The sequence below is a fragment of the Chlamydotis macqueenii genome, chromosome 3, assembly GCF_036417535.1.
Source record: "Chlamydotis macqueenii isolate bChlMac1 chromosome 3, bChlMac1.mat, whole genome shotgun sequence".
Taxonomy (NCBI): domain Eukaryota; kingdom Metazoa; phylum Chordata; class Aves; order Otidiformes; family Otididae; genus Chlamydotis; species Chlamydotis macqueenii.
Genome location: NC_141558.1, coordinates 71327453 through 71350440, shown reverse-complemented (window position 1 = coordinate 71350440; position 22988 = coordinate 71327453). Strand labels below are relative to the sequence as shown.

General features: G+C 47.0%; 1 protein-coding gene across 1 annotated transcript in view; it reads left to right on the top strand.

Annotated features, from left to right (window-relative positions):
• GALNT14 (polypeptide N-acetylgalactosaminyltransferase 14) overlaps nt 1-19981 on the top strand; it is a 101655-nt gene extending 81674 nt beyond the window's left edge. Inside the window, exons 8-15 of the mRNA XM_086744582.1 lie at nt 559-643; nt 2047-2150; nt 6643-6769; nt 9345-9437; nt 10767-10850; nt 11984-12128; nt 19126-19245; nt 19823-19981. Coding sequence (XP_086600708.1) covers nt 559-643; nt 2047-2150; nt 6643-6769; nt 9345-9437; nt 10767-10850; nt 11984-12128; nt 19126-19245; nt 19823-19981 — 917 coding nt within the window. The remainder of the gene's footprint in view (nt 1-558; nt 644-2046; nt 2151-6642; nt 6770-9344; nt 9438-10766; nt 10851-11983; nt 12129-19125; nt 19246-19822) is intronic.
• The last annotated feature ends 3007 nt before the right edge of the window (nt 19982-22988 follow it).

The window sequence follows — 22988 nt, the reverse complement described above, 5'->3', positions numbered from 1 at the left end:
AGCACTGTTCAGTGCTCCCCACTGGCTGTTTTCAGGCTATTTTAGAGAAAGGTAAGCGTGGCGTGAGGCATGGTGTTTGCTACAGTGGATAAGGTGCTCAAGCAGGAAAGAAGGGTCATGTCAAAGCCAGCCTTGGCAGCACTGAGAGCTGAGCTGCTGACAAGAGGAGATGGGGGATGTCTAGGCAACAAATGGAGGATGCGGCTGTAGCGCTTATTAGTATGCCTGTGTTATTTGTAGCATGCAATATCCATCAGACCGTGTATCTCTGTGCACGAGGGGACAAAGTGAGGTTTCAGCAGCAGCTTTAATTATGACTCTTCCTGCCATTGGAGTGTTTGATTTTGCAATTGTAATGCAATATATTGTTTCTCATTCATATGCAGTAGTAAAATACGTTGGTCATTGGACTCTTCTCCCAAGAGCTGCATCTCCATGTCTTAAGTAATTTGAAAATGGGGAAAATACTCCATCAAACACGGCTTCTGCAGCCTACGTTGTCTCCTAATCCATATCCATTTCTAATTTCCCCATGGTATTTCTCTACTTTGGTTTTAGGTTTTGACTGGAGTCTGCATTTCAAATGGGAGCAGCTTTCCCCGGAGCAGAAAGCCAAAAGACTTGATCCCACCGAACCTATCAAGTAAGTTAAGAGAGGGAAGGAGGCACCTGAGGAACATGGGACGGGACGGGCATCTCATCTGACCTCATGTGTGTCACCATACACCACAGCAGTGTGATATTCTTTCCAGGACAGCTCTGAATTTCTAATACCTATAGTGAGCTCCTGGCTAGCTTGGGTTTTGCAGTACAGCTTCACCTCCCAACATTGAAGCCTAAAGGTGCTACAAAGGTAGAAGGGATGTATTTATCATTATTTGTGTTTTGGTGGTGCTAAGGAGGCTGAATAAGGTTAGGGGGAAAACCTAGTGCTCTAGGCTCCTGCTTCTCTCAGCTCAGCTGTCACTTAAAAATAAGGCAGTGAACTTGGCCAACTTCATGAAATGTGTGTCTGGTCCAACCTTTCCAGATCAGTGCTGCTCTTCTGGACCTTGCTGAAGGCTCCTCAAAAATTTAGGATGACAGAGAGTGAAACTGAATGGGAGGGATGCCATCTGTCCTCGTGCCGTGGGATAGAGGGAGTCCCTCATCTGCTGAAAATATCTCCTGACAGCCAGCCAAGTGCTGGTGTCTGCAGCCCCAGCTGTGAAGTGCTGCGGTGTTCGGCATGGAGGAGACCAAGTGTTGCAGGGAGCTCAGGGCCTTAGAAGGCTTACAAGGAACAAAGCACTGCTGCTCCTAAGGATGCTGTTGTTAACAGCAGATCTTGCCAGCTTCCCAATGGCTCACCTTGCATTCCTGGTTGTTGTGCCATGTAGGGCACTGTGGAGACTAGCCTGGGTGCAGGAGTCACCTCCACTCCTCCCAGGCCTACGCTAAGGCATCCATGTTGTCTGCAATTGAATGGGGATGGGACTTGTGCCAGCAAATGGCAAGTCTCCTCAAGCTATCTTCTGAGTCTGCCCTCCCCTCCTCCACAGACCTTCTCTCTGCAGTTTTCTTAGCTAATCCAAAGAATGAAAAATAACCCTGTTTTGGAATAAAGATCACACAGCTAGTGATGGCTTTTAAAAAGCCCTTCTGAATTGGCTCTGCCTTCCCCTCCCCGGTGGAATGGTGCTCTTAATAGGCTGGCTGCAGGCAAAAGCCCGTCTGCATGAATAACCCCCCGAGCGCTAAGTGCATTTTTGATGCTGAAGCCTACAATCAGGGCTGTGAACTTTGGGTTTGTAGGAGTTGTGCTGACGGTTGCATTAGCCAGTCATTAAGTGCCAGGCAGTTTATGATTGACAGCAAAATACCAAGGCAGCTGAGAGAAAGCCCCAGATGCTTTTTGAGGTGTGTTGTCCTTGTTTGGTGAGAAGGAGATACATAGGTAATGTCCCGATGATGGAAGAGGAAGCAAAGGGAAGGGCTGTTTCTGTTTGTCAAGGTGCTGCAGCAGTGTTTGAGAGTGTGTCCCCTCTGCCCTTACCCATTCTGCAGGACTCCTATCATTGCCGGGGGGCTGTTTGTGATTGACAAAGCATGGTTCAACCACCTGGGGAAGTACGACAGTGCCATGGACATCTGGGGCGGAGAGAACTTTGGTGAGTCACTCTTCCTCCTATGCCTTGCTGTGTTGGCTTCTCTTCCTGAATCATGCCAGATGGATACAAGGTCATTTTGGTCTTTGCTTTGAATGTTCTGCATGGTTTCCCTCACTTACATCCATTGGTTGCAGTCTCAGGTAAGTGATCCAACAACTGTGAATGATAGGAAGTGGGCAATTGTTGGTACTTGGGGACTCCCTGCCTTCCAGGCTGCTTGGATTTTCTGTAGGTGAATACTCTAAACCACAGAGTTTTCAGCTCTGGTGTTACCAATGGATGACAGAACACCACAGGCACCCTCCTATTCCTTACTGATTTTATTTTCTCATTAGTAAAGCAAAGACATGACATTCCATTGTCTGACAACAGCTTTTCGAAGCTATGAACTGAGGCATCAGTGCTTCCCTAAATTTGCGGAGTGCCTGAAGCAGTAGCTCCATCGACATGCTGCAAGCAGGTAACAAAGTAACGTGGCTGCTTATCCATTCCTGTATCACTAGATGGCTGAGTGCTGCCAGGCGCTCCTTAACACTCTCATTTTTCCTACACAAATAAAAAAGGTTAAGAGCTGACCTAAATTCAGTCACCTCTGCCCATTGTCATAGGGCGAGATGGGCATTAAGAAATCTCCTGAATGCAAACTTGAGAGGGCACATGAAAGAGGTAACAGCCTGTCCCTTGTCCCCCATGTCAAGAAGAACCGGATCAGGCTGGGCCCTTCGCTCTTTGAAGCTGTAGTGATGCTGCAGATCAGAGCAACAGACTGTATCCATGGAAGAAGGGGGAGGCACTCAGTGTCAGGCAGACAGATCAGAACCTGGTTTTAATAGCTCACACCTCTGGGGAGTATGACTAGCAAGGAAGGAAGGATCTTGTGTCTTAACAGATACAGCCATGCTGTCAGTCATCCAAGGGAACAGATGCTGCCGCCTTTCAGTAACCCATCCGCTGCCTGGCACTGTTGTTTCCTTCACATGCCTTTTTCCTCTAGCATATTTTATTTATTTATATCTTGTTATGCAGTAGGATCTCTCTCCCTTATGCTTTATCTGTGTGGGTGGGTGTCTTGCCACCGGTCTGACCCAAAGCATCTGCTCCTTTGAGTCGGGTGGTTCTGAGGAAACCTAGGAGGGAGCAGCAGCCCTCCCAACCTCCCCCACTGCATCAGTGGCCCAAACAAAGCATTCAAGAAGGGAACTAGACAGGAGGAGAGGGACTGCCACCCTGCACCTGACCTGCTGTCCGTCTTTGCTTGTCACTCATCTCTGACAGCAGCCAGCACCAGTTGCTCCTGGGAGATGAACAGTGGTGGCACAGCCTGCCTTCTGGGGAAGCTCGATCCTGGCAGCTTATTGATGCCCTGCAGTGGCAGGAATTGCACTCCTTATGCATGGTTATGGCCCATCCCACGTAGTGCCATGTATCTTCTACTGGTTCCATGCCCCGGGATGCTGGTCCCAACTGAACAGGTGCTAGCTGTGCTGCAGGGTTTAATGCTGCCTTGGGGCGTTGGCATGACAAAGAGGATTCAGGCAAGTTAACACTGCAACAAAAAAGTGCAGGTCTGCATGGCAGCAGGGCAGATCCCATCTTGCCCATCGCCCTGAGAGCAGAAGCGTGCCCGGCTCAGTGCTACATCTCCTGAAGACACAGCAGTGGAGGGCAGCGTGTCCCACCTCTCCTTTGCACACAGGCAAGGGCAGCTCTGACTCTGCTGGCCCCGGTCATTTCTGGGCAGGTGACAGAGGGCACGAGCTGACCGAGCAGCTACTCATTTTGGGCACTTGCAGTGAACTGTGCTTTTTCTGGTAGCTTAGTCCTGAGGGGCTGCAGGACTCTGGTCCTGAGGAGCATCGCTGCTGTGTTATTGACTGGGCATATAGAGGGGGCTGGGTACTTCAGGCAAAACCAAAGCAAGTGTGTTTGAGTTAGGAGGAGGACATTGTAGGTGTTTTACTTCTTAAATTTACTTAATCCCCTGTAGGTCAATTGATGAGTAATGGCAGAAGGACTTGCAGGCCAGCAAGAAGCGCTAACGGTATTTTGGCAAACGAAGACCAAGCCCAGTGCACCCCAATGCAAACTACTCATATCTCTCCTGGAGGTCATTTGGAGGGGCCACCCACACTGGAGACATCCCTCAAGGGTTGGGTCAAACGTGATCTCGGTTCCTGCTCCGCTGGCTCCTCTGATCTGGCCCTGTGCCATGCCTTCGCTGGTGCCTCAGTTTACCTCCTCCCAAGGCATTTACCTCTTGGCTGCCTGTCTGGAGACCTTGTTTGTTAGCTGCCATGTCTCTGTGGGTTGTCCCTGCCTGCCAAAACCTATGCTCTAGTTGCCTCTGCTGGGTCTGGAGCAGGGTCTGTAGGGTGCAACATGTCTGAAGCAGCAAGCTCAGACTCCTCACCATGTCCTGCCTCCCCAGCACTGTGTTCTCATTCCAGTTTACAGTGCGAAGAGATCACCTCATCCCACCTCTTCATTAGGCTTTAAATTGAGAGCAGGCGAGGACTGAATGGTGCGAGTCATTCCCTTGTAGCGCTCCGGGGAGCTGCTCTTCTCCCAGGCTGAGCAGAAGGGACCAGAGGAGGGAAAGGCACAAGGCAGCAGCCATACCATGGTTCACAGCTGCTCAGCTGGTTGTTCCCTTTTATCAGACACCCTTCCAATTTACTCAGCAGCACTGGCGGTGCGGCCGGCACTGTGACACACAGGAAAATGAGAGCAACAGCCACATGCGAGGGGAACCGAGTGCAGCAGCTTACAGCGGCCACATCCTGCCGTAATCTCATTTCCCTGCAGCCGTGATTAAGGTTGCTCCCAATATAGCACCAGGACGTGGCACAAGGGCACCTTTTATTGGCCTGTTAATACCCAGTGCTGGGGAAAGTGGTGAGGCTCCAGCTGCTGTTGCAGCTCTTGCCTGTCAACACAGCACTGAGGGGAAGAGGAAGGGATTTCTGGACATAAATGCTTCTCCTCCCTGCTGTGCTTCTCCACCCCACCCATTGCTGGCCACTGCTGCCAGGGCCAGCTATTGGGGATGGGCTCAAGCCTTGGATGTTGAACCCGAGCATCAAGGCAAGAGGGCTTTGAGGCTGTGCCAGCCTCCCATTTCCATCAGCTTGGGAGCAGGGATGGGAGCGACATGAATCTGGCTCCCACCTCTGCAGCAATGTGCTCCTGGTAGCAGAGCCGTGTGTGCTTGAGAGTAGGTAGCTTTGGAGGTCCAGGCTCCAATTCTCCTTTGCTCCCTGAAGCTGTGAGTTGGTTTTGGAGGGATGGCAGCTTTGTGGGCCACCAGAACCTGCCATTGAAGGAGGAGGAGTCCACTGCCCAAATGGCCTTCCTGCCACGGGGCTTTTGTCTTGCCAGCATCCGACCTGAGGACAAGTCATCCTTGTGCTGGCATCTGTGAGGGGACTGCCAGGAGCATGAGCTGGCAAAGACGACGGGTGGCCTCCTGTCTGACTTCTGTAGTTAAATGTGTGTGTGGGGGCAGTGACAAGGAATTTCTTGTTTTGGAAGTAGGTATGTGCTATGTATAGCTCTAGACTGTCAACAGATGATAAAACAGGATGCAAAGCAGAAGCCTTTTCTTTTTAATTTCATTTATTTTCTATGCTGATTCTGTCTAAGTATGACTGTCTGACAATATAGCTGCAGATTTGTACCTTCACAGGCGTTAGGACCAGATGGAGCCATTAGATCAGCCGTTCTGCTCAACCATCTTACCTCGCCAGCTAAGATTTCACCCAGCTCCCTGCCAAGAGCCCCATAATTTCTGGTGTCAATTGTGCCACAGGCTCCTTTTCCTTCAGAAGGGTCCCGTGGATCAGCCAGAGAGCAGCTAGGGGCAACCAGGAGACATTTCCTATACTGACAGCTTATCCAGATTTTTGGGGTAACCCCTCCTGCCACTGACCTTTGCTTGTGTGAAGGTGCATGCCTTGTTGGTCCACAACATTGGCAGTCACGGCCCGTAGTATGTTCTGGGCAGGGTAAGCTCCTATCCATTTTGGGACAGGTGATGGATGCACAGGTCTGTGTTCACTTTGCAGAATCAGTGGTGGATTCATAAAGATAATGACCATTGTAGTCATTAATAAATGGAATTCATGTCCTTTTCTGACAGCCCTTTGGAGGGAAATGACTCTGAAACAGGCAGTGCAGAAGTAATTAGGGGAGCACAAAACTGGCAAGATGATTCTGCGATATAAGCAGGGCTGCAAGAAAAGGGACCTACTTACCATCTCGCTCTTGCCATTGTGATAGAAGCTGCTGTGCTATAGGCAGGTTTCAAGTGCACTGACTTCAAACAGATCACAAGAAGCTTTGAAATGTGCTTTTAAGGGAGTTATGCCTAGGGAAGCCTGTCTGGTAATTGATTTACCCCAGTTTAATGTGGAGAGGATGAAGTGAGAGGTAACACCAGGATCCAGCCTGTTCTAGGACAGAAAGACAAAATGCTGAACTGCTTTTCTTGTAGAAATCTCTTTCCGTGTGTGGATGTGTGGAGGGAGCCTGGAAATCATCCCCTGCAGTCGTGTTGGCCACGTCTTCCGGAAGAAACATCCGTACGTCTTTCCAGAGGGAAACGCCAATACGTACATTAAGTAGGTGTTTTGTACTTGCTTGGTTTTTGTGAGGTGGAATAAGGTGCTGCTTTGTCAGAAGGGGGGAGCAGAGAAGATGGGCAAGAAAGTTTGCTTGGAAAATTTGGAAATATCCCTGGGCAGGAATCACCTGAGACAAAGAAAATCAAGCCAGTACAACTCTCCCTTAGGATTTTTACAGTGTTGAGAATATGACAGATATAGGACACTTATATGATACCTTTCATCAGCACGGAAATTGAGGGATGGCCCCAGCATCTCCCTGAGCACTAGCTACTGCAACAGCAAATGGTTTAGACCCTGAGGTCGTCAGAACACGTTTATAATGACCTGAAATCAGGCTGCCGGCAATGTCTGTCAGTACCCAGTGACCTTAGCTGAGGGCTGAGCGTGGCTCAAGTGAACCAGAAAATTTGGTTCCTGATGCGTCTCAGAGAGAGTTGCTGAGCAGCACACTGGAGCGGGTGGCTTTGCCTGCAGGCTGGTGCCGCCTCTTGAGCAGGGGCAGGAATGGGCTGCACCTCACTGGTGGGGACACCAAAGGAACTGCCAGAGCGTCCCAGCTGAAAAGGACCTGTCCTCACACACAGGAATGTAGGCTGAATCTGGTACTGAAACAGCCGGCTGAAATGGGCTAAGATTCTGGGAACAGCAGCCAAGGATGGAGGTAGTGCAGAAGTGGGAATCAATGTGGGAAAGATGATGGGAGCAGCTAATTAAGTCAGGAAGGATTGTCTCCTTTTTTTAGAGCATGAGGCTGAAGGTTTTCCATTAAGTAAATAACACAGAAAAACACGTGGGGCATTTATACTTAATGCAGGGTTTGTCAGCTAAACTGCATTTGTGTGTGTTTACCCACCACGTATCCCTTTTAGTGTGCCTTTCCCAGTGTTACAAAAGCTGAGTATTTGTGAAGATGCTGATCTGGGCGCTCTGCAGCTTCCCCATGCTTCGCATGAGACAATGAACTGGGGGTTATAATCTCTGTTACATCCAATATAGTTTCCAGCCATGCAGAGTGTGGGGCAGGAAGGGGACTTTGTCACCTTGCTTCAAAAGGCTGGCAGTGAGTGGCACAGGGCATTGCTGGCATTGAGGAGGAAGGCACAAATTTTAGAGTTCCGAGGAGGTCTCTTGCTTTTAGTGGGGAAATAAGACTCCTACAGAACAGGCTGGGATGTGCCAGGATCTCCACTGTCAGAGTTGCTGCAAACCTGAGTGAAAAGGCAGTGTCTGTGTTGCATCACCTGCAGAAGGAGCAAGAGGAGCTTGAATGGGTACGGCTCCTCTGGTTACACCCCAAGCACAGGCCCCCGGGGACTTTGGGGAGGTCTGAATCAAAATCCAGGTGTAAGCCTTGATGTTTATCCCCATGTTTCTTATAAACTCAGATGAGATCAGGAAGCCAGAGGAAAAAACCCTGCATGTTGGGGAAGATTAGATACAGGTGTAGATGTAGGCACTGTGACTTTGGCATCTCTTGAGCAAGAGCACTTAGACTATTGCAGTGGCCTTAGAGAGAGAGGAAGAAGCACCATGAATCAGCAAGGGACTGAAAAGCATTGTGGAGAAATGTATCTGTAGGCATTAGGAGCTGGGATTTTATTAACTTTATGGTATCCATCAGCCTTAAACTTAAAGTATATAGACTGGGAGGAGAAGCAGCTTCTGGCAAGTTTCTGGCAAGCTTTGCTGTCTGTGTTTAAACAGAGATGTTAACAAAAAATATCTCCACCTTTCTGCCAGATATTGATTTTTTTCCACACAGCCTCTTCTTCAGTGCAAGAAACAGCTCAGGCTCCAGTGTTGTCCTGGCTTCACGTGCAGACTATCTCCTGTTCTGGCCCCGTGGGACTCAGCTGGATCAGAGCCTGCCCTGTGGCACCTGCAGCCCAGTGGCAGATAGCAATAGCTTGGAGGCACTGGTCTGCCTTGGAGCAGGAGCTTGGAGGACTTCTCTGACCTGGGCAGGGACCAGCAGATAGGCATGGAGCAACAAAGCCATTTGCAAGGAGAGTTAGAGTCATCTGAAGTCAACAGATTTCCTGAGGTTCATAAACCTTCTGCAGACACCTGGCTGATGTGGAAGACTCGCATTTATGCTACAGCTCTGTGGCCAGGATGGTTCTCAAGTTCTGAATGCTGAGATTTGCCTCAGTGAAATGCTGGGGTGCAAAGCAGGAGAGTCCATACAGGACTGACACAAAATAAATATTTGCCTTCAATCTTTGGCAAATTTTGCGCCACTTTTCAGAGCTCCATCCCAACCACTAAATAAAACCCCAGGCACGCCTGCCTGGGAGATGGTACTTAAGAGAAGCTTCAGTTCTGAAGGATGTAAAGCGTTCACTTGAGCTTGAAATGGTGAATTCTTCACCCAAGCTTTGGCCTATGGTGTTTGGTCCCTGGAGTAATGGGGAGGAGTAGTGGAGTGGGCTGGCTCAAAGGTGGTTTGGGTGAAGCCAAAGACCAAGTTGAGGATGGGAGGAGAGTGGGATGGATTAGTCGATGCATTTTAGAGAATGTCACCTTGGAGGCTTCCTTGGTTTCACCTGTCTTTCATCGCCTCTTCCAGAAACACCAAGCGCACAGCAGAGGTGTGGATGGACGAATTCAAGCAGTACTACTATGCAGCTCGTCCTGCAGCCCAGGGGAGACCTTATGGAAAGTAAGCGTCTTCCTCTGCTACCTGCGCCCTGCCTGCTGCAATGGGTGTGCGCAGTGACGTTGCTCTGCTGTGGAAACCCACCTGCGCTGTTTCTGTAGTAATGCTCAATTAAGTGCTAATGGTAGGCAGGTGCTATCAGCACAGCAATGAAATATATAAACAGCTAGTTTATATGCTGTGATTGTTTATCCCAGTGAGTGAACCAAATTGAGTTGGGGGAAAGCCCACTCTGCCTATGTCCTGCCCTTGGCATTAAGTACAAGTACTTCTGGTCCCAAAGTGGAGTTTGATGGGGAGAGTCCAGAGGTCTCGCTGGCAGCTGAGAGGCAGGAAAATCTCAAATTTTGGACCCACTAAGGCTTTATTGGAAAGGAGGAAGTGCTCTGTGTTCAGGGAGTTTGCCATTGAGTCTCTGAACAGTCAGATACGCCTCCCTGTTGGGACGACTACATATTTTTGTTAATTTCTCATTTTTGTATGCTCTTCCTTTCCTTAGACAGTTTCCTTCGGACTACAGCGGGTTCCAAATCCCCAAATTCCTTCTGGCTACTCTAAGTTTCTAAGATAAATAAATTGACATCCTGGTGACTAACCTATTTCCACTGAATTCATGCCCTCTTCCCATCTGTCAGCATGGACTGAAGTAACAGCTCTGTCCCACTAAATTTAGGAGGATATAGAGAAGGTAGACTATGGAAAGGGAAAGTACTGGAGGCTTCCTACTGCTCTGTAAATGCCTGCTCATAACAGCTCCATGGGTAGAGGCTCAGAGAGGAGCTGGAGTTTGGAAAAATGTCACTGTACGGCATGATCCCTCAGCAGAAATTTGACCCTGGTTAATGAAAGAAAGAAGTATTTCACTGTGTGATTAACTTCTGCTGGCTTAAAGGTGTGTTTAGGTGCTCTTGTGCATCAAGGCCTTCTGTAGTCCTGTAAATGGAGAGTAAGTTATAATAGCATATATTAATTTTCTAGTACATTAATATGTTAAATTAATGCTTATTGCATATAGTAGATAGCAGACATTATTTACTAATCATTTTTAGATGACCGTACTTTTCCATGAAACTTTCACCCATCAGACTCCTTGTTAAAATGGCGATATGTCATCACGTCATCATGCCATTTTACCAAGGGAGACCTCCAGAGAGATAGAGATCAAAACGACCAACCAAACTCATGCAGAAGATAGCAGAAAATAGAGGTGCTGATGCTCTTGTGTTTGCTGTCTGTGCATATCTGTTGGGTTTCTCGCAGCCTCCCTTTTTGGTACATTGGATCTTACCTTTATGATTTCCATTGTATCTCTAAAACATTTTCTTCCCACAGTGTCCAGAGCAGAGTGGAGCTGCGGAAGAGGTTGAAATGCCACAGCTTCAAGTGGTACCTGGAAAACGTTTATCCTGAACTTCGGTATGGATATGTGATCTCCACCTCTCTCTAGCAGGCCAGGGGGATACCCCATCTCTCCTGCCCCACAGAGTTTTCCTCTGCCCCTCCAGTCCCTATGTGTCCCGCTCCCCCAGAGACACAGGCACCCCCTCCCCTGGGCTGCGCGGAAGGGCAGAGTGAGTTTTGTCCTGGCTTTGAACACAGCTTGCTTACAGTGTGGCACGGTTCATTTGTGATCCTGCTTTCTTTAAGCAGTCTTATGAATTCCGTGGCTCTTTGTTGTAGAGCTGGTGAGAGGCAAAGTACCAGTTACCTCTCTTAGTTCCTGGGGCTTCCTCAGGTATCCTCCTGCTCGTGCTGCCAGTTTTCCTTACAAAAGTATCCCAAGGTGGAAAATCCACCATAGCCTCTGGTGGGTTGTTTCAATGACTCTTGCTTACAAAAAAAAAAAAGCACCTAATTTCCCATCTTTTCACAGTGTTCTGTGATACTCAAGACATCTCTGTTGTGAAGCCATCCACTCTAGGAGTTTATGACCTGTATTCAAGTGGCTCTGTCTTACTCCTAGCCTAATGCTTTGCTTAATATGCACTTCTACAGCTGCTTTTGTGCAGGTCCCTTTTAGTCACCAAAATTACTCCAGAAACCATTGCATCCAGTCCGCAGTCACTATCAGAAGCCATGCTCAGAAAGGGTGAAAAAATTTTGGAGGCGCAATGGCTGAGTCCAGAATCACAGTGAGAAAATGATTTATAGCTGTTTTCTTGCTTTTTTGTCATGTGTGGCATTGCACAGCAGCATTCACAGGGAATGCCAGGGCTATGTGGTAGTTTGTTATAAAGTTCCACGCACCTGTAAGTTGAAGGCTGACCTTCAGCCTGCTCGTGGTCTATTCCTTCCTCCTCTGTTTGCCTTGTGCAGTGTTATTTATTTTTTCCTCTTAAAAAGGCCAGCCATCTATCTCTGAGTGCTGCTTCTGCAGCATCCCTGTCCAGGTACTGCTCTCAGCGGTTCAGCATTGTAATAGGTCTTGCCATTCTCATTTTCTGAAGGTGAAGTGGTGCCACTACGCCCTCCCTACCCCACTGAGCCTCCCTTTGGGTACTCCGTGTGCCTGGGGGAGCAGGGATGTTGTTTTCACGCTGTTCCTGCAGGATTCCCGAAGAATCGCTCTATCAGACTGGGATGATCAGGCAAAGGCAAAGCTGCCTGGAGTCGCACAAATCTGAAGCCCAAGAGTTCCCCGTCCTGAGCTTAAATCCTTGTAGCAGCAGCAAAGGCACGGCAGCAACAGCACAGGTAAGATGTGTTGCCTATCCCTGTGATGCCAGCTGGAGAGAAGGCTCTGGGGCAGCTTCCTAAGTTTGCTAAATCTCTGTTGGAGGATTACCCATTTTGCCAACCCATTTCCTAAGGTGGCACGTAGGTAAACCCTGGTAAGTCCTCCTTACCTTGGTGGAGGCCCTGGGCAGCAGCAGGGACTGGTGCAGGAGCTGCAGCACACGGTGGACCCCTTATCTCTGTGCTAGCCTGCACTGAGCACTTACTGCTGCTCAGGAACGCCATGCGCCATTCATCTGCAGAGATCAGAGAAAGACAAAGAGAACTATAATTTCCTCTCATCTTTCAGCCTTATTTTTTTTCAAAATGCACTGAATCGCAATGGTATTTATAACTTCATAGTCTGCATTCTCTCAATATTAGATTGCCCATTAAACTAGTGAGAATTTAATGAGGATGATCTCATTTATTTTGATCTCATTTTTTTTCAATCTCACTGAGATGAGAAAAAGCTGCATGAATCAGTGTTCTTAAAAGCATATTCTAGGAAACGTTAGAGCCAAGAACAGGCACATGTGCCTTGCAGCAGAGTTGCTGGAGCAAGACCCTAAGACACAGCTTCAAAACTTGCCTTTGCTTCAGGCTCCCTTTGTGATTTTGGGCATGTCAGTAAGTTCTCTCACTGTTCCCATCTATAAAACGGGGAGGATAACAATCACTCGCTGCTTCAGCGTGTCGTGAAATAATTTATTAGGCAATGGTGTGCTTGCTGCCACTTGACTGTACATCCTTAACCCTCATGGTTACACATTCAAACCAGGTAGCTACGCATATAAAAGGCCCAGCCTTTATTTTTTCAGATGTTGCTGAAAATGTCCCTAATTTGTGTGTGCAAATGAAGCATGTCATTATGTGCATCTCTTTTGCATGCTCTTGCATGCTTGCCTTTAGTCAGGAAAATAATATCTGTTTCACAGTCTGGTAAAATCAACAATGACTTGAATTTTAGTCAGTTCAGAAAATACAGTGAATATAACTGCAAGTACTGTACAGTTACAGTTCTTACAGTTGAACTGTTTTCTGGATTTTAGAATTACTTTTCTTTCTTCCACTGCTGCATGGACTTTTTACACAGCTAGAGAAGCGAGTTGATGAGAGCAGGTCATCATGTCTTGCAGAGTCAACTCTGGTGAAGGAAAAAAAAAATGCTTTAGTAACAATTGCAGCTTTCAATGAATTGGATTTTAAAAAAAATCTGTGAAAATCAAAATGAAAAATGCTGCTGCAAGCTAGCATTTCAAAATGAAATGGCATTGCCCATTCTGAAATATCAATTTGATGTGATATTTTAAAATGAGAAATGTCACACCAACAAGTTGGATTGTTTCATTCCCATCAAACACATTTTGTTTTGACATTTCTGTGCAGTAAATTTTTGGAATTTTTCATGCCACAAGCTTTTCATCTTCCCATTCTCATTCTGCAGCAGTTTGCAATAGGTCAACACTTCCCACTGGATAGCAGTTCCATTTCTTGTGCACATCCAGGACTAACTCTGCAGGGGAACAGAAAAATGCACTACAAACAGATTTCTGAACAGCTACACTCAATACACAGGCAGGAATAGAGAAAAACCTTTTCCTTTTATCTTTCTCTGTCTTTCTAGGATAGTTCTCTGTTACTTGTATCCATGGAGAATATTTCTGATGAAAGCAGGATATTTAAATTTTCATTGTGCATAGAAACTTATATTTTAATTACACAGTTGTTACAAGACCACCTGAACTTGTGGATGACATGGGGGGTTACAGTCACCAGGCTGTGTAGGACAGGTGATGCAGCAGTTTTGTATGTGGTGTACCAGAAAAGAACAATAATCTTCACTTTTAACATACTGACGTCACATCTTGTTTACCCTAAACTTCATTATTTGAAAAATAGGCTTAGCTAAATAAAAGCTGGGCTTTCCTGGCATTCAGCAAGTACTATGGAAATATCCTGGCCATCCAGATGCTTTATTATCAGTGTTAGCAGCATTAATTTGGTTGCTTGATTGCCCTTCTGTAGCTGCTTCCCTACTAGGCTCCCCAAGCCCTTTACCAACATGACATGCATGAAGTCCTGGGACTGGGTGTGAGAAGATCTGAGCTGTCATACATCACCATGGTTTGAGAGGAGAGGAACAGGAGCTTTCAGGTGGCAATCAATTGCTCTTTATTTTAATTTTTTATATCTGTAATGCAAGGGAAAGGTGTTGTGAGCCCTCTGGCCACATCCACAGTTTGGGTAAATTGAGAAGAGTGACTGCAGTGAGATCAGACAGGCTTTACACCCCTAGCAGATCTCACAAACCCTCCCTGGTAGTGTCTGGTGTTAGTCTTGAGGTACTAAAAGGGGCACTGAGGCACAAGAAGACCTCCTGATCTTTGTATCGGAGAGTTCTGGCTTCTCATCCCTGGGATCCACTTGGCCTTTCCCTCTCCAAAAGGTCTGGTGGCAGTCAGGGCTGGCTCTGTCCCCTGGGGTGGCTCTCAGAGGGACCTGCTCTTGAGATAGTGACTGGCAGAGATCTTTGTGCAGTGCTGCCCATCCTCAGGGCACAGCAGGCTCTACTTGCACTCCAGCCCACTACAGCCTTGGTACTCTATGTCTTCTTGTGTCTCATTTGCTAAATGAACTTATTGATTTCATTTTTCATAAGATAAATGCATCTGAGGGAAAATAATTGATCATAATTTTGTCCTGGTCTGTCTGATGAAGATGTAAGTAGTTGTTGTTTTTTTTTTTTTTCAAACTAAGTTTCAGTTGATATTAGTTCATACATCTTTGGAATAAACACATCTGACTCTGGGATATGTTTAAATCATTAGCAGTTCTAGGAAATCTGACATACTTCAGATAAAAAAAAACAGAAGTCACTTTGTCCTGGATGCTCACACACATGTAAGCAGTAGCTACAAGATGAATGTAAAGTTAGTCATCTTCTAGACAAGTGAGGAAACGGTGGGAAGGTTGCAGCATCTGTTTCCTGGGCCTGCACCCCAAAAATCTGTCATGCACCGAAAAATATCTGGGCCTTGGAGATGAGTGGCTGACATTGCATTTGAGTGGCATGTCCTTGGCTCTCATTGTGAAGCAAATGCAACATGACAATCTGTCTGATGGGGCTTACCCCAGTTGGCTTGAGGACCTCTGTAGGCTGACTAGATCTGCACTTTCTTTGGAGAACATTTAGCATCTATCCAAACTAACCTGACAGTGTCCCTCCTGAGACATCTTAACCATAAAAATTCTTTTCTGACCTCCTCCCCTCAAAAGTGTTTGTTGTTTTCTTCCATGTCCTGCCCCAGCTGTAGGGCAGCCAGAGCTGCAGGAACCGGGTTGAGCCAGCAGAGCAGAGGGGCTGGCTGCCAGCAGTTATCACCTCTGCACCCAGGCTGCTGTGGGCACCTTTTACATTTTGCTTTCCCTCTTCTGACATGTGTGTAAGAGCTAGTTACATCCTAGGGCCTTTTGATGAGCAAAGCACTTTGGTGTCCTTAGGTGACCCATGCGGTTGCGTGCCTTGGAAAATCCTTCCTTGTGATTTTAAAAAGATAGTAAGTGAGGGCTGAGGTTATTCCTAGCTTCTTCAGAAACATTTTTCTGTAGCTGCTACCTTGGCTTTAGGGTACGGCCGACCTCTTGCTCAGCAGCAGAGCATGTACAGCTCTGTCACGTAACACTGGGCTCCTGTGGGGCTGCCCCTTGCTAGGCTGAGGGGCTCCTTTCTCCTTCTGCCAGCCAGGCTGCGCCAAGCCAAAGGTCACATTTTAAAATAATTTCCTCAATTCACAATGATGCTGAGCAGCAGTGACAGATGCCTGTTCAAATGATGCTAAAACCTTGAAAAATAGTCACAAGCCTCAGATGGGGGCTAGCGTTATGCGAGGCTTTGGAGGAGGGGGACTGCTGGTTGTGGTGTGCAGCTGGTAGCTCTGCTCTCCTAGTCCACCCTCTTCTTCCTTCCTCCACCACCACTTCATCAGGAGCTGCTTTGTCTTTGAAAAGGCAGGAAAACTTGATTTCAGTTTCACCTCATGTGTCTGTTTTTCGCTGGTGGCAGGGGTCAGCACTCAACCCCTTTGGCATCACTTCAGGCCAGTTTGCAAGTCCTGAAGCCGTGTTAGCTCCTTGAAGGTCTCCCTTCCTTGAAGCACCCTGGGCTGCCTTGTTCACCACAACTGCTGGGGTGTGAAGTTCTGCTGTTGTTACTGCAGTGTTCAATGTGCCAGAGTTTAGAAGATAAAGTAGTTTCTCATGGGGAAAAAAAGCAGGAATTCTCATCCCGACTGATACAAACAGGGGAAGAGATGGGTTAAGATAAAAATTTGCATGGCCATTTGCCTGCATTTTAACTCAAAGCTTTTCATGGATTCTGTGGTGTTCAAGTGACTTTCCTCCCCCCGCCAGAGAATTTCTTCATTTTCTGCATCATTTTCTCTGGCTTTCATCTAGGTTGCAAAGAGACAAGACATTATTAGAACTGGATAAAACATTTTCAACAGGACTGGCTTCCATAAAAAGCCATTCCGCCAAAATAGAAGAGCCGTGTGAAAATCTGTCAGTTTAGATAAAGACAGCAGCAGGACAGCCTAGGGGCAAGAGGGGAGAATCCAACGTCAGCTATCAGCCCCTGTAGGCCTCACTTCTTATGATGAAGAACAGCGTAGGAGAGATGGTTACCACCACCCTGTCTGTCCCATGATGCTTTGCCGAGTGAGAGGATGATGGTCCTGCCTTGAAAGGATGTGAATATTGGGACGGCTTGAACAGAGCCTGGCCTGGGAAAAGCACAGAGAACCTCTGGGAGGACCAGTCCTCTATGAGGTGCCTCAGTGAAGCAAGGAGGTTAAGGGGTCAAAGTCCGACGGCCTGAGTTTGTTGAGGGATACAACATATACATGAGTTACAGGATTAGCTTGCTGCTGTGGAGGAGCTCAGGCCTTGTCCTGAGCTAGAATGACGAACAATTGGTTTAAAATGCAAAGCAAGTTTTCAAAGCAGCTTGTAGCAGCACAGGCACCAAGAACAGGTGTTGGAGCTTGCCCCATAGGGCTTGGTGCTTCACAGATGCAGGACTAATTTGGCACCTGATTTCCCAGGCTGATGGTTTGAACAGCAGCTGACAGCGTGCTGCGTGGTTGGGATGGCTGGAACGCGCTCACTGTAGGATCAGGTAAACTCTGCTCTGTCTGACAAAGAAGAAGTAGTTGCCAGAAAGCCCTTTGGGTGCAGACTGTGGCTTTGAGAATGAATGCTTGTTATGTGCTGAAATCCCGGGTGGCTCTCGCTGAGAAGCCTGTGGGCAGGCTATTCAGAAAGCCAGGTTTCATTTCCATTAGCTGATGGGGGGTAGTAGGCTAAAAGCACTGGCTGTGAGGATCACAGTGTGAAGTCCTTGTGGATCTGGGTCTGCTGTGCAAAAGCATGCTTTCCCTTCCAGGTGGCTAAGAACCGGAATGAAGTGGGATTTATATTCCCAGGAATTAAATGCCTGTAGCTGTCTGCTTTGAAGTTGGGGAGAGGAGCTGGAGCTGCTGACGGTGACAAATACCAACGTGGTGGAAGCGTTTCCCTGCTCTAATAACTCATGCTAATGCAACCCAAAGCCTCCACCATTCAAAATCAGGGGGAGCTGCAGGTGGCCCAGCTTTGAGATCAGGGCAGCCATTCTCCACTTCCCCCTCTGGCACTCAGAAAGGGTTGCAGTCTCCCAGGAGCACCTCTTATTCTTCATTGTTCCAGACCCAGCCTAAATTGCCATATATTTGAGTGCTGCCTTCCCTTCCATTGCCAACACCCCTGTTCACTTCACTGCTCCTGGAGCTCTGATTCCTCTGTATCTGAGCTCTCAACTGTTTTTTTTTTCTTTCTGCACCTTTTCTTTCACAGCAGCTTTCACCAGATCTCATAGCTTGTACCTTGTCAAGGCATTTGCCTTGGCTCTGGGGGCCTATTGCAGAAACCCTCTCGCTCCCTGGCCTTGCTGTCTCCAGCATGTTTCTTGCCCTCTGCTAGTGAAGCCAGCCTGCTGTTTGTCCCCGAGTCCTGCTCACCTGCCCTGCTGCGGCTCAGCAACCTGCTTTCCATTTGCTCCCATCGCTGCTTGCCTGATGGCTACCTCAGAGCCAGCAGGAGTTGATCCTGCTTTGCACTCTGGCTGGAGGCCCTCAAAACCGCCTTCCAGCTCTGCTCTTTCTAATTTTAAAGTTAATGCCTACACAAAGTCACAAGCAAAAAACTTTTGTTCCAGAAGTCGCTCTCTTAGTGCTATGTTGCATGGTAAGCTTTACACAGGACAAAGACTCTCTGCTCCCCCAAAGATGATTTCTTGGGCTGAGGAGCTGATAAAGAGCAGGTGAATATGAAAAGCAGCATGAGAAAAAAAAAACTCCAAGACAGCCCAGGGGAGCAGGAGTAACAGTGGTCATAGCAAACCAATACAGCAAACATTTAGAGTTTGGTCCCATTCCTTTGATATAAAGGGGAGTTTTATCCCTGATTTTTGTCATAATTTGGGAACAGAATCCTGGGAATTGCAAACATTTGCTATATCACCTTCTCTCTCCCACTGCCAGCTGCAAAAGCATTTCTGCTGTTCTTTGTCACAAAAAAAAAGGACTGCACATTGTGTGTAGTATTTCTGCCTCTCTTTTGATGTTTTTCCATCCCCCTGTTCCCCAATCACAGCCCAGTTCTGGCTATAAAATCCTTTGCCTTGTGAACCATTTTGTTCCAGCAGCTTTTGTAGACATTTTCTTTGGTACATGCGCGCAGTCCCCCAATGACAGCTGCAGTTCTGAGGAAGCTTGAAAGATCCTAGTGACCTGTCCCGGTGCCTCTTGAAGTCAACGAGGTTTGTGCTTGGTTTCCAAGGGGGCAGGATCCAAGCCAAAGTGTTTGCTTCCAGGTAGAAAAATACCAAGGATCAACCCTGATGTCTCACCTTCTTTTTTTTTCTTCCTCTTTGCAGGAATGGACATACACATACAACCACCAAGTGCGCCAGCAGCAGTTGTGCTTGTCCGTGTACACCCTCTTCCCTGGTTCCCCGGTGCTGCTGTCACCTTGCAAAGAAGGTGACAACAAGCAGGTAAGCCCTTTCATTGGTCCCTGTTTTCTTTGAAGTTCCCTTTCTTTCAGCATAGTATTACTGCACATCAAATCGCCCGTGTGCTCTGACTTCTTCTGGGAAGCACAGTCTGTCTGGGAGTACAGAGTCTCTCCTGTTCAGCCCTTTGCCTCTTAAATGAGTGTGTTGATAAGGATGTCTATTAGTGTGAGGGGTGATCTGGATACTTATCTGCAGAAGTCAAACCAAAACTGGCAATTTAGTTCGCACAGGCTGCCAGTCAGCCAGCAGATGCTAAAATTTCTCTGCATTTTATCATTGAGCTGGCATTTGAACCAGTGACCTGGGGAAAAAGCTGTTAATAATATATTATCTTTCTGAAGCCAGGCAGAGACTGAGCTTAAATGAGTGTGCTTCTGATGGGAGAAACGCTCAGTGTGTGCTCTGCTGGGTGTGGGCTGGAGGACCCTGTACTTCCCAGCATCAGGCCATAAAGGCTTAGTGGTGACTGTCCTCTTGATGCTGGAACAGTATAGTAAAAGCATAAAGAGGAGGAAGCTTGTATCACCCATTTCTCCTCTTGTGTTTTTCTTCTCAGCGATGGGGTAAAGTCGGGTCACGCATTGAACACATAGCTTCACGCTTTTGTTTGGACACTGAGACGATTGGGGACACGAATGAGAGCACCAAAGAACTTGTCATCAACCCTTGTGAGAGCACAGCCATGAGTCAGCGCTGGGACATGGTGATGTCTTGACCTGCTGGAGGACTTACACAGCAGGGATGGGCACCAAGATATTGCTACACACAGTCAAGATGCACCAGATGGATCTCAAATGCAAAACCATTGGGAGTCCTTGTGTATTACGGGACAGGAGAAGAATAATTCAAATAAAAATAAGGACATGGTGCTCCAGGTTGAACCACGGATGTTGTCTGCTAGGCATACAGCTGGTATTGGCCTGTTGGTGATCATACATTCAAAGAGAAGGAATGACAAAAAACCAATCTTGAAATGTTTTAGAGGGATACCGGGGCTCCTGTGATGGGCCTCAGTTTGATGTGCACAGTATTTATTAATCTCTCTGGAAACACAGGTAGAAGAAACTTGGAGACCGAAAGGAGACTTGGACTCAGCAAAACAAACATCTCAATAGCTTTTGGGGGGTGAGGCCGGTGCAAGGAGGGATATACCAAGGGATGCTAAGAAAGATCGCCTGGGATCAAGTGAAAAACACAGCATTATCTTTGCACTTTTCACTGCTGTGGATGAGTTTGTCTTTCTGCAGATAGTGTGGGTGGAGCCGTGCTGCACGTTTTAATTTGTGTCTGATCGAGTACATGTTGTGTGTACAGAGGCAGGGCAGTCATTCATGGGTACGGCCAGGATGAAACCAGCAAGTAACAGGGGAGTCCTGCTCAGTGCTGACTGCACATGGGGGTTGTTGAATCTCCAAAGCCCAAGCAAATAGAGGATTCAGTGTGTGAGATTAAAGGATATAAACTGCTGTGAAGCTGGGAGAAAAGGCAGTAATATGATTATTTCTCTTCTCTGAAGGCCATGGGAGAACCTTGGTCACTGAAAACTCCCCTATAATCTCACTGTGTGTCTCTCTGCTTCAGATCTGGAATAAGTCAAATTTTCACTTTTCCTCCATAAAAAATAGTATTTTTGGTAATTGAAGGTAATTGTGTCATATTTGTGTTTCCCAATTTCCCAACTACAGAAGAGAGGACTCCTATGAAGTCCTGGTACTGAAGGAATGGAGAAGGTACTTAAAACTAGAGACTACTCTGAGAAAGGACAAGGGATATTACCTGGTTTTGCTTCCCAGGTATCTTGTAGCCCAAGATGTGAAGTACTGAAGAAAAGGTTTGGGATTCTACCAATCACAGCTGTGAGCAGGGAACCCTAGGTCACAAAGTACGTCTCGCCCAAAGTCTTCTAGCATAGGTAGATTTGGCAGAAATTATTTCTTCACGTTTTGGAGATAAGTGATTAACTAGAGGTCATGTCAAGTGCTATTGCTATGTGGGAGTGAGGTGACTGCCAAAGGAGAATACGACAGAAGGTCTCAGAAGGAGTTTTAGGAATAGGAGAAGACTGGAAGGTCCTTTCCAGTGTGTTCTTCAGAGCAGATCCCACCACAGCAACAGGTAGTAGGCAGCGAATCACCAAGAGCTGCACACACAGCTCTTGTATAGTAACAACTTTTGAAGAGAACTTTTGCAGGACTGGCAATGCAACTTGAAAAAGATACAGTTTATGTCTCTAAAAATTCTAGGATTTATTGAAAATCCTATCCTTTGTTCCCTCTGCTGCAAACTATAGGTAAAATACCACAAGCTTAGAGCCTTCAAGTGCTCTCAGCATCCCTTCTTGAATAAATTGCTGGCTTTCAGAATGTTACTGCCTCAGTTTCTCCTACCTCAGTGTTGGGAGAAAGCTGTATGTGTAAATCTCCCTGGCTTTAGAGGCAGAGCCAGTATAACTGTTTATTTACAAAAGGTCAGAGAGGTATAAATGCTAAACCTTAACCCTGTGTGCTGCAGTAATCAAACTCCCTTGGTGCAAACCTCCAGGGCTTCTATGTTGAAAGGGCTGGAGTAAGCTGCCATTTCATGGTGGGAGATGGCATTGTTTCCATGTCACTACTTTGTGGAGGAAACAAAGGGAAGTATTAAAATGGAATGGACCCATTTCACTTAGAAAGGTAGTGACCTTGAGATCCTTCTGTTTTATTGAACCAGGAAATATCACACCTACTTTTCACATTGGTGATGACAGGCAAGTGGTACTAATTCCTTGTCTAGTGCTCACAAGGGAAAGCAGCTCCCAGGAGCTTGCAGCTTAACATGTTCACACCTGTACCATGCCTGCAGCCCAGGACTGCCCAGCTGCTGGCACTTCAGTTCTGAAAACTTAGAGAGACAAAAAACTTGGCATCAGTTTTGAAGTCCAGCACCCAGTGGGTACACTGTGACCAGGACCTCAGACCTGTCTAGTTTTGTTATTTTCCACCTAAGCCAAAAATATCTATTCTGCTGACAACCAAAGCTCTCTAAACAGGTAATGCTCTTTGCCTTAGCAGAAACAGCTACCTCACTACACATGTGTGTGCTTGAGCACACGGACCCATGGGACCTGCAGGGATATATTCTAGGAAGAAGTTATTTGACCAGTTTTTCAGCTGTCTTGCATTTTGTGAAACCCAAACCCCCTCCTATTCCAAAACACACACTAAGGTGATCACTGTGGACTTGTTTGGGGGCAGTGAAAGGCAGGCAATGGGGAAGGTGACATCAGACGTAGTGTCCCCTACAGAAGAGTAGCGTCATTCAGGCTGACTCCTGGGAAGCTTTATATAAGCAGGCAATGGACTGGCAGCCTCCAGAGTTAGCCCCAATATGACATTTAGCAAATCTTCTGCTTAGCATCGCTGCAAAGAGACTGCATCGTACTGGGGGAAAGGTTAACTGCTGCTGAAATCCAACTCATACCTTTAGGTTTATTTCACTTATTAAAATACACTGGAGACAGATGAACCTTTTTTGCTTTGTATTTGTCACTTGCCTAGACATTTATTATCATGCTGTGAACAGATCTACGTGACATTTATAGGTGTATCTAGATGGGCTCCTATGCCTATACCTCTTAAGCCCTAATGTCATTTGGTAGTAATGCTTTTTGGTAACATTTTGCACTGACTTGAAAGAACAGAAGATAAAGTAGGAAATATGGTTCTAATCCTGGCTATTGAGCT